This window comes from Triticum urartu, chromosome 2A, assembly GCF_056163025.1.
Source record: "Triticum urartu cultivar PI428250 chromosome 2A, HENAU_Tu73, whole genome shotgun sequence".
In the NCBI taxonomy this organism is placed as follows: domain Eukaryota; kingdom Viridiplantae; phylum Streptophyta; class Magnoliopsida; order Poales; family Poaceae; genus Triticum; species Triticum urartu.
The window spans coordinates 462,870,004-462,884,984 of record NC_141874.1 but is presented as its reverse complement, the minus strand read 5'-3'; the positions used below and the strand labels follow the sequence as shown (position 1 = coordinate 462,884,984).

The following is a 14,981-nucleotide window of genomic DNA, read 5'->3' as shown; positions in this document are numbered from 1 at the left end:
GCCCCTTCGCTGGCCCTTCATACAAGCCCTCGTCCGCCGCAACAGATCCGCCTCACCGAAAGCACTGTACAACGCGCCCACCGAAGCCTTCGTCCACTACACCGGGCCCGCTCCACGCACGCCATATTCAACTCCACCGGCCCTGCTTTACCGACGCCGCAGCCTCATCAGGTTATTTCGATTTCTACTCCTTCGGTTTTTCTCTTTATCGTGCAACTGTTCACTTACCACAGATGAGCTTTCATGTATGTCGACAGGCGCCGTAACCGTAGCACCAGAGCCGCTTCAGCGACGGCGACAGCCAGCCCAAACTCAACCGCAACACGAGCACCATCGACAATCTTTAGCTATCAAGTATGACAACGATACCCATACGCCACCGAGAATCAGGTACTATTATCCAACGGTCGGCGCCTACGTTCACTTTCCTAGCATAAGCACCGCACCTTTGAATTTCTTCAGGGCATCATTCAGTTTTTCATGAGACGCGTTATTCTGCTTGCACCTGCAGGGCCATACTTCTGGCAGTGAACATGTTACATGTGCTAAATTACATACCAGTGCACATATAGTTAATATGCTTTAGTTTTGTTCCGATGCCACTTGTTGGTTCCATCAGACTGCTTAATGTTCTCTATGCTTAATTACACATTAGCAAACTAGCATGTGGTTCCGCTGCTTTCTGTTCGTTTTACCCTACATTTTCTGATGCTAGCTATTACATCACTGCTCCGAGCCTCTGTTCATTACTTGTTTGTGTGTTCTTGATCTTCCCAAGATGCATGACTAATTTGATGCTTCTATTATTATGGAGCTGCCAACCCCATCAAGCAAAATATTTGTTCTTTTGGGGCTGGCACCTCGAACAAGCATAAAAATATAGGGAAGCAGATATAATGTCGTGTATGCACACACCCTTCTTTCATTAGTTTAGATGAACCATTGATGATCAATTCGGACCAGTGCATGCGATTAAAATTAATTTTACCTAAATAGATGGTGTAGAATAAACTACAAGAACTTGATTTGCAACCACGGGATGCTGACGATATCTTCAAAGAACATTGCAACAGCAGCTAGGCTTCACAACAACATATGGTAAGCTAGTGTGTTTTAGTACATGTGAAATGTAATGCGAGTGGGATGCTTTCTTGGCTTGTGCCCTCAACGTGTAATCCTACCGAATTACAAATAGTTCAGTTGTCTGCTTTACTGTATTGCTTGATTCGAATGCTTATTTGTTGTTACGCTATACCTGAGTTGGCCAGTATGTCAGCAGTGCCTGCTGTACTATCGTAAAGAAATGCATGCCTATTTCATTTGAGTCCTTAACTTTTCCTCTCAATTTCATCACAAGACTGTCTTTGTAGTTTATATGAGGCCACACTGTTAAGTGCTTTTTCAGATTGTTGGCAACTTAAATATAGCGGTTGTACACTCCCTTTTAACTAGGGATGTTAACTGGGTCCCATTTAATCCCGATTAAAGTCCACTAGTGGTATGGTAGTTCAAAAGAGTTTTTGTTTTTTGAGGAAAATGAACTAGGGAGGTAGCAAAAACTAACTAGATGGGACTGGCAGATGTCGTTCATTTGCCACTTACATCCCTAGTTTCATCTTACCATTTTAATTTCTTTTCGGATGATGCTGCTTCAAACCATTTAAATATAGTTTGCCATGCTCGGCAATAATTCGTCTGTCATTTACCATGTAAGCTTACTGCCTGGATCATACGATAACTATCTCTTACTGATGTCCAGCGGAAACCTTTCAGGATGCCGTTCACACTAGGACACAATGTACAACCCCAGAATCTATTTGTGGAAGCAGTGCACCATCCATGTTACCAGATGGTAGCAGTTCAGAGGCAACACCGCCGGAGAGCAGTCTGAGCACAGATAATATAGTGCTTGAGGCTCTACTAGAGGTAGAAAGAGATGGTGTGGCTGCCATGAATGAGGTAATCTTTATCTTGAGGCTGGAAATTACGGAATTAGTGGCACGCATTATGCAAGCAACCCAAGAATTGGAGGAAGTAAGAATGTTGCATTTGAAGACGGAGGAGGTCGTGCTGTTTCTGCTATCTGAAGCCCAAGGTAATCCCGGTTCTTCTTTAGATACCAGTTGAAATTGTCATTAGATTATTGTACTTGCATGTTGTGTCATGTCTCTAAATGGATTATGTTGCAAGACCCCCTATGTTATCCATGTGTTGTAATGATCCGAATTTTTAGGCGAGGTAATCCTCAGTACTTGTATGATTGACATAAGGTGAACTGTTTTTCGTGTGAGCATATTGTATTGGATGAAATAATTGTTTGACTCAGAGTGTATCCAACCTACTGAATTCGAAGATCATAGCATTTCTAAATCATAATCATATATAAAGGTGGAATAAATCTTTGTTGTGGTTTTGAAGAAATAAATAACAAAACGTATAATTATCTGTGGATATTCGTAATCGAATACAAATTGGATTTGAATTTAATTTGCCAGGTCCCAGGGCAAACGTGAATGCTAATTCTCCCAAGTTTTGAACGAAGCGGCTAAACACTCACTATAATTTGTGGGCTTCCCGAAGCAAGTGTTTGCGAGATGGAAATTACTGTCTACCCCTGACACTTGACATCCTTATCGACTGGATTTACACTGCTGTCGATAGGGGTAGACTAGTAACTTCAATCAGACGCGACACGACGGCCTTTGAGCCCATTCAGACACGGTGGGCGCCAAACATGGGCGGCAAAACACATTTGATTCAAGCTTGTCCGAAAGACATGTGTCTCTTCCTCCATTTCCCCATTCATACACGGTGGGCGGCAAAACAAACTCTCCTCGTCCGAAATCGATGTAGGCTAATATTTTAAATAGGGCAGATGTGTAACTTCCATCAGACGTGACACAACCGCCCTACCTGCCAGCCCCATTCATACACCATGGGCGCCAACTGTGGGCGGCAAAACACCCTCTCCTTGCCCGAAGTATTTACCGGCAAATATTTCAGAGATGCGAGATTACCGTCCTATCCCCAACCGACGCGATGTCCGAAATTTTAAACGGGGGATAAGTTTGTAACTTTCCCCCATTTTAGAGAAGCGCGTCCCAAAGTTTGAGATCCCCCCCTCCCCTCCATTTCCCCATTCATACACCATCGGCGGCATGACAACCTCTGCATTGCGGCCAGCCTCCTCCGTCCGCCACCCCATCCTCCACCTTGCTGGAGCCGCTACCCCTACCCCATCGTCCACTGCAAGATATGGACGTCTCTCATCCACGGCGCTGGACCAGGATCCTTTCATCGCCTCCTCTCGCTTCATCGGCGCCTTCGTCCACCTTGTCGTTGCCGCTCCTACGACTGCCTCGTCCACGGCAACAAGATATATCCCCCGACCCGGCCGTCTGCCGTCTAAAGTCTTCTTCCCCGCCGCCGACAGCCATCGCACCCGCAGCACCCTCAACGTATCAGCATAGGCCTACACGGTGTCGCAAGAGAGGTGGTACTCTTCCATATGTGCTTAAGTTATTGATCTCACCTGGAAAATAGATCGTAATTTGTTTACTGTACTTTTTCTTGTCCATACCAAATCGTAGTGGCTAGTTGAAAGCAAACATTGGTTGCGAAGTAGCTTTGCCCGGTTTGCACCCTCAGATCCACCGTGGCACGAGCACTATACTCGTAAAGCTTATGGTTTCCCCCCTTTATATTCACTGCCATCGTCGTAGGTGCTTCGTGTCATGCTAGCACTGCTCCTCAAGACCTCAACCCAAAGCTTGCGTGTTGAAATACGAATCTGATATGATGCTCATATCACTAAAATAGAGAATGTTTAATTGGTCACCTAATGTTCCTATATTCGTTTCGAAAAGCATGTGCGCCACCCACTGGTCCAGCTAGTTCCACTTTCTTGATTTTTCTCTTGATGCTTTGGGTTTTCCCCTTTTATCTACTCTACTATGATCTGCGTAGGTGCTTTCTGTCGTACTAGCATTACTCCACCCTTAACAACACAACACTCAGAATTCGAAAGCTTAGTTGTTCAAATATGATTGTGATAGGATACTGATATTAGTTAACTGACACATTTAATTGGTTAGCTAAAGGTCCCACTTGAGTTTCCAAATGCATGTCGCGACATATAGAGAGACAGCATAATTGCATTTCTTTGTCACTTGTTGACCGTACTTTCTTGTCCATACCAAATCTTAGTTGTTATTTCAAAGCAAACATCGGTTGCTAACTACCCTTTGCGCGGTTTGCAGCTTCAGATCTGCCATCCCACTACCACGGTCAACATTGTACTCATCATGCTTATGTTTTCCCCATTTTATGATGACCACAATCAGCCTGCGTGGTTCGTGTCGTAATAGGACTGCTCCACCCATCGAGCTAAACAAGTTTAGTTGTACAAATTCATATCTGATATTATTGCTGATATTAGTAAAACTGGGAGATGTTTAATTGGTTAGCTAAATGTTCCTACTTTAGTTTCGAAATGCATGTGAGCCACATATGGAGAGACCGGAAAGAATAGTATTTCTCTGTGCACTCTGGTTCATCATGGGTGGCCAACCGACATTGTATTGAAAGACTTGTAATATCTTCAATCTGCTTGCTCTTCTGCTCTTCTTTAAGATGGTACTCTTCTCTTGCGGTCAACTGGTCAGGTCGAGTTGTTCTCCCTTAGTATATTTTGAATCTGTCAGGTCAGGTCGACTTGTTCTTCTTTACTATATGTTGAAGCTATCATCTGCGAAGTGTCATCACTTCTGGAGCTCTCATATTTTGAGTAGTAGGCCACATTATATTAATGCACACAACAAATTACAGCATGCATGGCATCTTTTAAAAGAATTGTAGAGATAGCACAGAGGGGTTTACAGGGAGGCAGTATTGGATTAGAATCACTTCTGCATTACAAAGAAAATCTCACTTGTTTTTATGTTTTCATGCATGTCAGATATTGAACATTATCAAAATGAATATGAGAATGGGCGCACGAGAGGAATATTGCGGAACAATCCACTGGCTAACAAACTTGGCATGGTGGAGGATGGCCTATCTTATTCACCCATCAAGGTGCTTGCTCTAACTTTGCAAAGTTATATTGGTCCCACATATTTTGCATCTGACCTCTTGCATTACTTCTACTTTGTTACACCACCTGCTTAGTTTAAGCATCATATATGAGTATATGCCATACCTATTCATTTTCTGTACCTATTCCATGTGTCATCACACTATGTTTTTCCAGTCAAATGTTGTTCTTTCGTAATAGATGTCCAAAAGGAAGAGGGTGAGTGCAGATCCTCAAGGAGTACAAACTAGATATTTGGAAAAGGTAGTGATACCTGTTAAATCAGATAGATCACCAGCCACAGAAAACACATGCCCTACTGTACCACACTTTACCCCTACTCCAGTGGCCAAACCCCTATTTTAGAACTGCTGGGAGCCCAGCGTCAGGTACAGTCTATGATATCAATTCAAAATTTGAACTCCTAAATTTCTGCTTGTGCCTTACCTTCTCTCTTGTATGAAAACTGATTTCAGATGAATCTCCTTGCTCAAAGGATCATACGATCTCAAAACAATAATGGGCTCTGCATTGCTCTCGTCAGTACCTCTCTCCCTTTTGCCTTGTAACGCTGTACTTAATTAATTGCTATTTGATTATGTATCATCAATCTGCACCTGAGCTTCATTATCCTTTGTTTATTCCAATATTATTTTATCTATATTTACTCTTTGCAAAATGTAGAATAATGGCAATGCTTATAAAGAATTTTCTTTGGGGAATTTATTGAATTATCCTTCCATCAACATGGAGAAGGGCTTTGTCCAGCCCGTGTTAACATGTAATGTAAGTTCATCCTTCTCAAGCCTTCAAACTTTCTTCTAGTATAGATTTGGATAGGCATCATTTCCTCCACTGGTGTTTGCTTTGCTGTTTACATCTGATTGGATGTTTGCAACAACTACCAGTTTCAAATTGTAGTTGTAAAAACATGTTCCTTATGCAGAACAGATCCATTTATTTGCTTATATAATTGTGAAACCTGTTATGTGTCTCCTTGTTTCTCTTTCGGACTTGTATCTCTTATGCCAGGCAGAACTTTAGGGAAGATAATGAGCCAAACCATCTTGAGGATAGCGAGATGACCCCAAGGTCCTATCTTGATGAAGATAGTGAGTTGAAGCTACTCACCAGCAGGTGTGAGACAACCTCTGTGCAGTCGCTGCCTCAATCAGTTCGACTTCTTCAGTCTCAACTTAAAGCGGAAAGGCTTGCTTCAGCTCAGCTCCGACTTGAAGTCAAAGATGCAATGAAGATGTCAGAGGACTGCCGTGCGCACCATCATGCCTTAAATCTAGTGTTGATGCATCTATCGTTGACGCAACTGAGGTCTACTCAGCTTCTTCAGCTGTTTGGGGGGGGGGCCCGACCTGGCCAGGCCTAGTGCCTTCTGAAGTGCTCTCAGTTTTGTATATTCTTTTGTCGGCGCGTTTATTTGCACTGGTGGCGAACTTTGATGCCCAGTGGATGTAATATGTGTGATAGCTGTGATAGCCTAGCGTAAGTTGCTTGCTTATTTATTTCCTTGTTGTCTTGTTTATTTGTTTGCTTGTAGTCATTGCAGTTCTTTTTCTGCGGTTTGCTAGTGGCTGCAATAACCTATGTTTTAAAACTAGGCCACAATAACCATGGGCTAATATTTACTGTAGTGACACTTGGCCTCCTACGGGCCGTAGAAACAGTGGGCCTTCTACGGGCCGTAGAAACAATGGGCCTTCCACGGGCCATATCATCAATGGGCCTTATACGGGCAGTATGATCGATTGGCCAAACATGGGCCAATAACAGGCCGCATTATGGTCGTAAACGGGCTAGAGTTGGAATCGTCTGTTCATGGGCCGACCATAACGGGCCATCGTTAATAGGCCGTATTTGATGACGCTATGAAAACGGCCCAACGTATTAACGGACCACAAATGGGCCGACTGTAACCACGGGCTGAATTTGGCCCACAAGCAGAAAATGACAGTAACGGGCCGTAAGTAAACGAATGCTAGAAATGAGCCCAAGAATAAATGGGCTCCGAGAAGGCCGAAAGATAACATGGGATGGAAATGGCCCAACGGAATAATGGACCGTTAATGGGTATAAAGTGATACATTGTTCATTACGGGCCAGTTTCACCACGGGCCGTTAATGGGTGTAAAGTGATACACTGTTCATTACGGGCTAGTTTCACCACAGGCCGTTAATAGGCCAAGAGTTACATAGGGCCTCATATGGGCTGAAAGACGTCATGGGCCATACATGGGCCAGAAGTGAAAATGGGCTGCAATCATATTGGGTGGCCCAGATGACGCTACTGGGCCTAATTCAGATAGGGCGTAACGGGCCTTGGGTTAGCGGGCTGTAAATGGGCCATATGCGAACAGGCCATTAGCAGCCTTTACATGGGCCGGCCCGCCACCTTTTGACCAAGTCAAACGGGTCGGCCTTTTCACAGGAATGTGCCTCTCTTGGGCCGTGCCACGTGTCGACGTATCATAGGCACCTTCTGTCCAATGAGGGGATGACATCTCTCCCAATGATGAGCCGACACGTGTTTCTTCCAGCCAATGATGATTTTACACGTGGAAAATCCCCATTGGTCGGGGCTGTTAATGGGTTATCAGATCCAAAACCCGACCCGATAGCTTAACGGCGTTCTGTTACGGTGGATGCCACGTGTCGGTCACCCTTGATGAAAGCACTTCTGTGACGCGGGATTTATCGTCGTGGAAGTGGACACTTCCGTGATGATAATTTTGGTAATGTCATGGAACACTTCTATGATAGCACAGGTATGACTATCTTGATTCTGTCATGAAATCGTCATGGATGTACATGCATGACAGAAATTGCGACCTACTATGACAAACACGTATCATCACGGAAGTGTATTTTTTTGTAGTGTATTACATGGGTGTGTCATTGCTCGCTATAAATACCGTGCCTCCCACAACATTCAGAAGAACGCTCACGTTCATCGCTATCTCCTCCCCCTCCCTCTCACGTCGACCACCAGGGCATCGCCCCTCCCAAGCCCTAACCGCCCCTCGCTGCACCGCGCGGATGGTCATGCATCGCCATTCCATTCCTCGCCGCCACTAGCCGAGGAGGACGCGTCAGCATTCCGCTCGTCGTCGTGACGTGTCGAGGTGGACGTGTCGGCATTCCCAGTCTTGCCAGCACGCGCATCGGAGGATGCATCGGCTCCCCGCTACGAGGAGAACGTCGCGCCGCCCGCCGAGCCCCCCGGCCTTGAGGAGCTTTGGAAAGAAATGGAGGTCGCCTTGTGGGAGGCTTTGCCTCCGGCGGAGCGCACCAAAATATAGGCGGAGAAGAAGCCAGAGGAAGAGAAGTGCGCAACGAGGCATGCTGCCTGGCAGGCCTATTGTAACGCCCTCGATTTGATCGTACACTAATCATACACGCAAATGTGTACGATCAAGATCAAGGACTCACGAGAAGATATCACAACACAACTCTAGACACAATTTAAAATAATACAAGCTTTATATTACAAGCCAGGGGCCTCGAGGGCTCGAATACATAAACTCGAATAAACAAGAGTCGGCGGAAACAATAATATCTGAGTACAGGCATAAGTTAAACAAGTTTGCCTTAAGAAGGCTAGCACAAAACTAACAACAATCGAAAAGGCAATGCCTCCTGCCTGGGACCTCCTAACAACTCCTCGAAGTTGAAATCCACGTAGAAATCATCCTCGGGATCCTCTGGCTCCTGGACTCCATCATATGATTGCAATAACCAGGAAAGGGGGAAAAAGAAGCAGCATAGCAACTGTGAGTACTCATCCAAAGTACTCGCAAGCAAGGATCTACACTACATATGCATTGGTATCAATGAAATGGGTAGTGTCTGTGGACTGAACTGCATAATGCCAGAATAAGAGGGGGATAGCTAGTCCTATCGAAGACTACGCTTCTGGCAACCTCCATCTTGAAGCAGATAGAAGAGAGTAGATGGTAAGTTCACCAAGTAGCATCGTATAGCATAATCCTACCCGGCGATCCTCTCCTCGCCGCCCTGTGAGAGAGCGGTCACCAGGTTGTATCTAGCACTTGGAAGGGTGTGTTTTATTAAGTATCTAGTTCTAGTTATCATAAGGTCAAGGTACAACTCCAGGTCGTCCTTTTACCGAGGGACACGGCTATTCGAATAGATAAACTTCGCTGCAGGGGTGCACCACATTTCCCAACACGCTCGATCCCCTTTGGCCGGACACACTTTCCTGGGTCATGCCCGGCCTCGGAAGGTCAACACGTCGCAGCCCCACCTAGGCACAACAGAGAGGTCAGCACGTCGGTCTAAATCCTATGCACGCAGGGGTCTGGGCCCATCGCCCATTGCACACCTGCACGTTGCGTACGTGGCCGGTGAGCAGACCTAGCAACCTCCATTACAAAGGAAGTTGCATTACGCGGTCCAACCCGGCGCGCACCGCTCAGTCGCTGACGTCGCGAAGGCTTCGGCTGATACCACGACGTCGAGTGCCATAACTGTTCCCGCGTAGTTGGTTAGTGTGTATAGGCCAGTGGCCAAACTCATATCAAATACCAAGATCTCGTTAAGCGTGTTATCGTGAAGTAATCGCGAACGCCGACCAGGGCTAGGCCCACCTCTCTCCCATGTAGTCTCAACCTGCCCTGTCGCTCCGCCACAAAGATCCACCCAGAGGGCCGTCGGAACAAAGGTCCTTTCAGCCCCCAATTTGTGAATCACTCGCGGGTACTCTACGAGCCGACCCGTCTTTAGTCATCATGTGTATCATGTATATGTATATAGGTATATACCCGTGATCACCTCCCTAGTGATCACGGCCCGATAGTATAGCACAGCAGACGGACAAGAATGTAGGGCCACTGATGATAAACTAGCATCCTATACTAAGCATTTAGGAATACAGGTAAGGTATCAACAACTGTAGCAACAATTGTAAAACATAGGGTTTGGGAAACTGGCTCGACACCCTAAAACGGGGTGTGGCTATCTCATTATATAGATGTACCAAGAGGTAGAATACAAGGCCTATACAAGACTACGTATATACAGTCTAACACCCTCCCTCAATCTTAACTATAGCCTGAAGTACAAAGTAAGTTAAGATTGTGCCTACAGCCTACAAACTGTGGTTGTGGAAGAGGCTTCATGAAGATGTCAGCAAGTTGATCTTTTGAGGAGATGAACTTGATACAAAGTAGTCTCTGTGCAACACGTTCCCGAACAAAATGATAGTCAACCTCAATGCGTTTCGTCCTAGCATGAAACACCGAATTAGATGAAAGGTATGTAGCACCAATGTTATCACACCACAGAACTGGAGGATGACCTGGAGAGATTCTCAACTCCCGCAATAAGGACTGTACCCATATGATCTTAGCGGTAGCATCAGCAACTGCTTTATACTCAGCTTCAGTACTGCTACGAGACACGGTGGCTTGCTTGCGAGCATTCCAGGCGATCAAGTTAGGACCAAAGAACACTGCATATCCCCCCGTGGATCGCCGATCACCAGGACTTCCAGCCCAATCCACATCAGAGAAAGCCGAAAGTTCACAAGACGGCGCAGACTGAAGAAGCAGACCATACGAAGCAGTGGAAGAGACATATCGCAAGATGCGCTTAACTGCTGAGAGATGAGTGGTACGAGGTGCATGAAGGTACTGGCACACACGGTTGACTGCATAAGAGACATCAGGCCTAGTGATAGTGAGATATTGCAGACCACCAACAAGACTGCGATACTCAGTGGCGTCATCAGCAGAAAGAAGATCTCCATCAAGGGCAGACAACCGATCAGTCACAAACATCAGAGTTATAGCATGTTTGCATTTGAGCATCCCAGCACGGCGCAACAAATCCATAGAATACTTTTTCTAAGTCAGAGTCAACCTAGTAGAGGACCGTGGTACCTCCAAACCAAGGAAGTAATGAAGAGCACCCAAGTCCTTGACAGCAAACTCCTCACTCAATGCGGACACAAGGCGATCAGCAGCAGCATCAGAAGAACTGACAAGGATGATATCATCAACATAAACCAATAGATACATCATCACCTCAGGACGCTGAAGGAGGAACAGTGATGTGTCAGCAGTGGAGGGAATAAACCCAAGAGCCCGGAGAATAGAACCAAGGCGTGCATGCCACGCACGAGGCGCCTATTTAAGTCCATACAACGCCTTGACCAGACGATAGAGATGATGCGGACGTGTAGGATCAACAAAGCCTGGTGGTTGACGCATATAAACCTCTTCCTCAAGAACTCCATGGAGGAAGGCATTTTGTACGTCAAGCTGACGAAGAGACCAACCACGAGTAATAGCAAGAGACAGCAGTATACGAATAGTAGTAGGCTTGATAACTGGACTGAACGTGTCTTCATAATCAAGACCATACCTCTGCTTGAAACCCTTGGCCACCAGCCGTGCCTTATAGCGCTCAATCGAACCATCTGCATGTCGTTTTACTTTAAACACCCACTTGGAGTCAATGATGTTGAGACCAGAAACCGAAGGAACAAGTTGCCAAGTGCCAGTTTTCAGCAAAGCCTGAAATTCCTCCTCCATTGCAGCACGCCAGTGAGGGATACCCAATGCGGCCTGAAAATGACGCGGCTCAGCCGTCGGATCCGCAGCAGCATGAGCAACACATGCGGCAAGCCACGCCACAGTCCCGTCTGTGCGTTCCTTGGGGCAAAAAACACCAGACCGGATGTGTGTGTGTGGTCGATGAGAGACCACAGCAGGCGGCGCCGGCAACACGAGGCTTGCCATAGGAGACGAAGGTGAGACCGATCCGGGGCTGGAGGAGCCAGAGTCATCAGACTCAGCGCCGGATGACGTGGCCGAGACGGGGCTGCCGAGCCCAGCCAACGACAAGGCCGGCTCGCGAGGATCCGAGGTGGCCGAGGCGGGGCTGGCCGATGTAGCTGCCGTGGCCGCTGGGCCAGCGGTTGTTGGGCCACCTGCCGTTGGGGCAGGCAAGTGTGACGCCTGCGGCATGGCGGGAAAGCCAGGTGAGCCGGGCAATGGGGAGGGCGAGCCTGGCGGCGGCGCGGGCGAGGCGGGCGCTGCCGACGCCCGCGGGTCGGCTGTGGATGCATCGGGCTGGCGGGCACGACCCGCCATGCATGGGCCATGCACCGGATCATCATGACCATCGTGAGTGTTGTTCATAGCCTCATCATCCAGGAGTTCAAGACGGGCACCACGTCCAATACCTGCAGCATGGTTAGGAAGCAACACAGGAGCATTTGCAACATCCACAAATTGATCAGGCGAAGGTGTAGCGGAGTGCACATGTGGTAAACTAATGGTAGAGTGGTTCAGAAGAGCACGAAACGGGAACACATTCTCATCAAACACAACGTCACGAGAAATGTAGACACGATTGGTGGGAACATGAAGACACTTGTACCCTTTATGGAGAGAACTGTACCCAAGAAAGACACACTTCTTAGACCGAAACTCTAACTTACGCTTGTTGTACGGCCGCAAGTGCGGCCAACACGCGCACCCAAACACTTTGAGAAACGTGTAGTCTGGGATATCATTGAGCAAGAGTTCAAGAGGGGTTTTCATTTTCAGTAGTCATGAGAGAAGCCTATTTATCAAGAAACAGGTGGTGGAAAAAGCATCACTCCAGAACCGAAACGGGACAGAGGCATGAGCTAGTAAAGTAAGTCCAGTCTCTACAAGATGACGATGCTTACGTTCAGCGGTGCCGTTTTGCTGATGTGTATGAGGACAAGATACGGGATGCAATATCCCAAGCTTGTTGAAAAACGAGTTGAGGTTGTGATATTCACCCCCCCCCCCCAGTCGGATTCAACATGAATAATTTTGTGCTTAAGGAGACGCTCAACATGTGCTTGGAACTGAATAAAAACATCAAACACATCAGATTTACGCTTGATAAGATATAGCCAAGTAAACCGACTATAAGCATCAATGAAACTGACATAATAGTTGTGACCACTAACAGACGTTTGGGCATGACCCCATACATCAGAAAACACAAGCTCAAGAGGATGTTTCACAACACGACTAGACTCTGAAAAAGGTAGTTGGTGACTCTTGCCCTGCTGACAGGCATCACAGATAGTTTCAGCACTTTTATTGGATACAACTGGTAGTTCATGGCGATGCAGCACATGACTAACTATAGGAGCAGCAGGGTGACCAAGGCGCGCATGCCAGTGCGTAGGGGACACCCGAACACCACTGAACACCTGAGGAGAAGACGGCTTAGGAGATGCAGGTGGTGCGTCAAGTGCATATAAGCCATGGCGAAGACAACCACTAAGAAGAACGGCCCTCGTGTCCCGATCCTTGATAAAGAAACGAAAAGGGTGAAACTCAGCAAGGACATTGTTATCACGAGTAAGTTGAGGAATAGACAACAAACTACACGTAGCAGAGGGAACTCGAAGGACATTGGAAAGATGCAGTTTGCGAAAATTGTGTGCAAGAAGTTATGCCTGACCAACATGGGAGATGCGCATACCTGCTCTGTTGGCGGTGTGCACCTGATCATGTCCATGATATGGTTCCTGAGTGGAGAGCCTGCCCATCTCGCTGGTGGGATGATTCGTCGCTCCTGTATCCATATACCACGTCGGATCAAGAGAGTAGGACTGGGTGCGCCTGTGCTCGTGCCCCGTCACAGCAGCTGCAGCCTGCTTATCATTCCCTTTTCCATTGTTACCAAGGCCAAGGAAGTCTTTCTTGTAGTGTCTGTGGCAGCGAGAGGCGAGGTGACGATCGATGCCACAAAGCTGACAAGCCTGAGGAGCACCACAACTAGAACAACAAGCAACTGGGCGACTCCCTCCAGTGATGGTCGGCGCGTTGCCCCGCGAGGCCTGCGACGAGGAAGCCGGTGGTTTGCCACCTGATGCGGCCGACTTCTGAGGTTTGCCGCGTGTGGAGGCGTTGGCGAAGGCGAAGCTCGGGGAAACACGGCGCGCCTTGATGCGCTGCTCACGCCCAAGGAGGCGCGCATAGAGCTCACGACGCGGGAGCGTATCCTCTCGACCATGGACGTTCTCAATGAGATTGTCATAATCATCATCAAGCCCGTTAAGCACAAAAGTGGTGAAGTCCTTGTCCTGAAGCGGCTGACCAACAGAGGCCAAGGTGTCGGCGAGGCTCGTTATCTTGTTGAAGTACTCCGTGATGCTAAGATCGCCAAGCTTGGTCTCACCCAGCTCGGTGCGTATAGAGTGTGCACGCGCCTGAGACTGAGAGGCAAAACTAGTGTGGAGGGCCGCCCACGCCTCCCTGGACGTAGCGGCGAAGATGACCATCGACGAAACACTCGGCGTGAGCGAAGACTAGATAGCGGAGAGAATAGCCTGATCCTGCGCCACCCACGTGTGATATGCCGGATGGTGAGAGGGTGGACACGGGATGGATCCGTCGAGGTAGCCCTCCAAGTAGCGGCTGTGGAGTAGAGGCAAGACCTGAGCACGCCATGACAGGTAGTTGTCCGGCACGAGCTTCACCGGCAGCAGGTGCGAGAAATAAAACGGCGGCGGCACCACGGTTTGAGCAGTGTACGCCTGCGCCAGTGGGGCATAGGGATCCATGGACAGGGCCATCTCTGGACGAGGGACCATCGCATAGGCGCCAGGGGAGGAGTAGGACCCGGCAGAGGCGGCAGCCAAAGCGCCGTGCCCGGGCGCTGCAGGAGGACCGTAGGTGCCCGGCACGGAGTAGGGGCCAGCACCTGAAGCAGCCGAAGCACCTTGGCCGGGCGCTGCAGGGGCACCGTACGGCGAGGAGGACGCGCCCCCATAGGACGGCGGCGGCGCCTGGTAGTAGTGGTGCGGTGGTGGCGGATGCGGCACCGCCGTGTAGGGTTGCGGCGGCGGCGCAGCATAGGCTGACCCCGACCAGAAGGA

The 14,981-nt window shown here is 48.1% G+C and overlaps 1 protein-coding gene across 1 annotated transcript; it reads right to left on the bottom strand.

Annotated features, from left to right (window-relative positions):
* Positions 1 to 10,130: 10,130 nt before the first annotated feature.
* Positions 10,131 to 14,384, bottom strand: LOC147985476 (uncharacterized). Its single transcript, XM_087541594.1, has 5 exons — positions 13,583 to 14,384; positions 11,326 to 12,296; positions 10,990 to 11,142; positions 10,444 to 10,647; positions 10,131 to 10,160 (listed from the first exon to the last, which is right to left on the bottom strand). Exons 1-5 carry the CDS (start codon positions 14,382 to 14,384, stop codon positions 10,131 to 10,133), a joined length of 2,160 nt encoding a protein of 719 aa, XP_087397720.1.
* Positions 14,385 to 14,981: the final 597 nt, after the last annotated feature.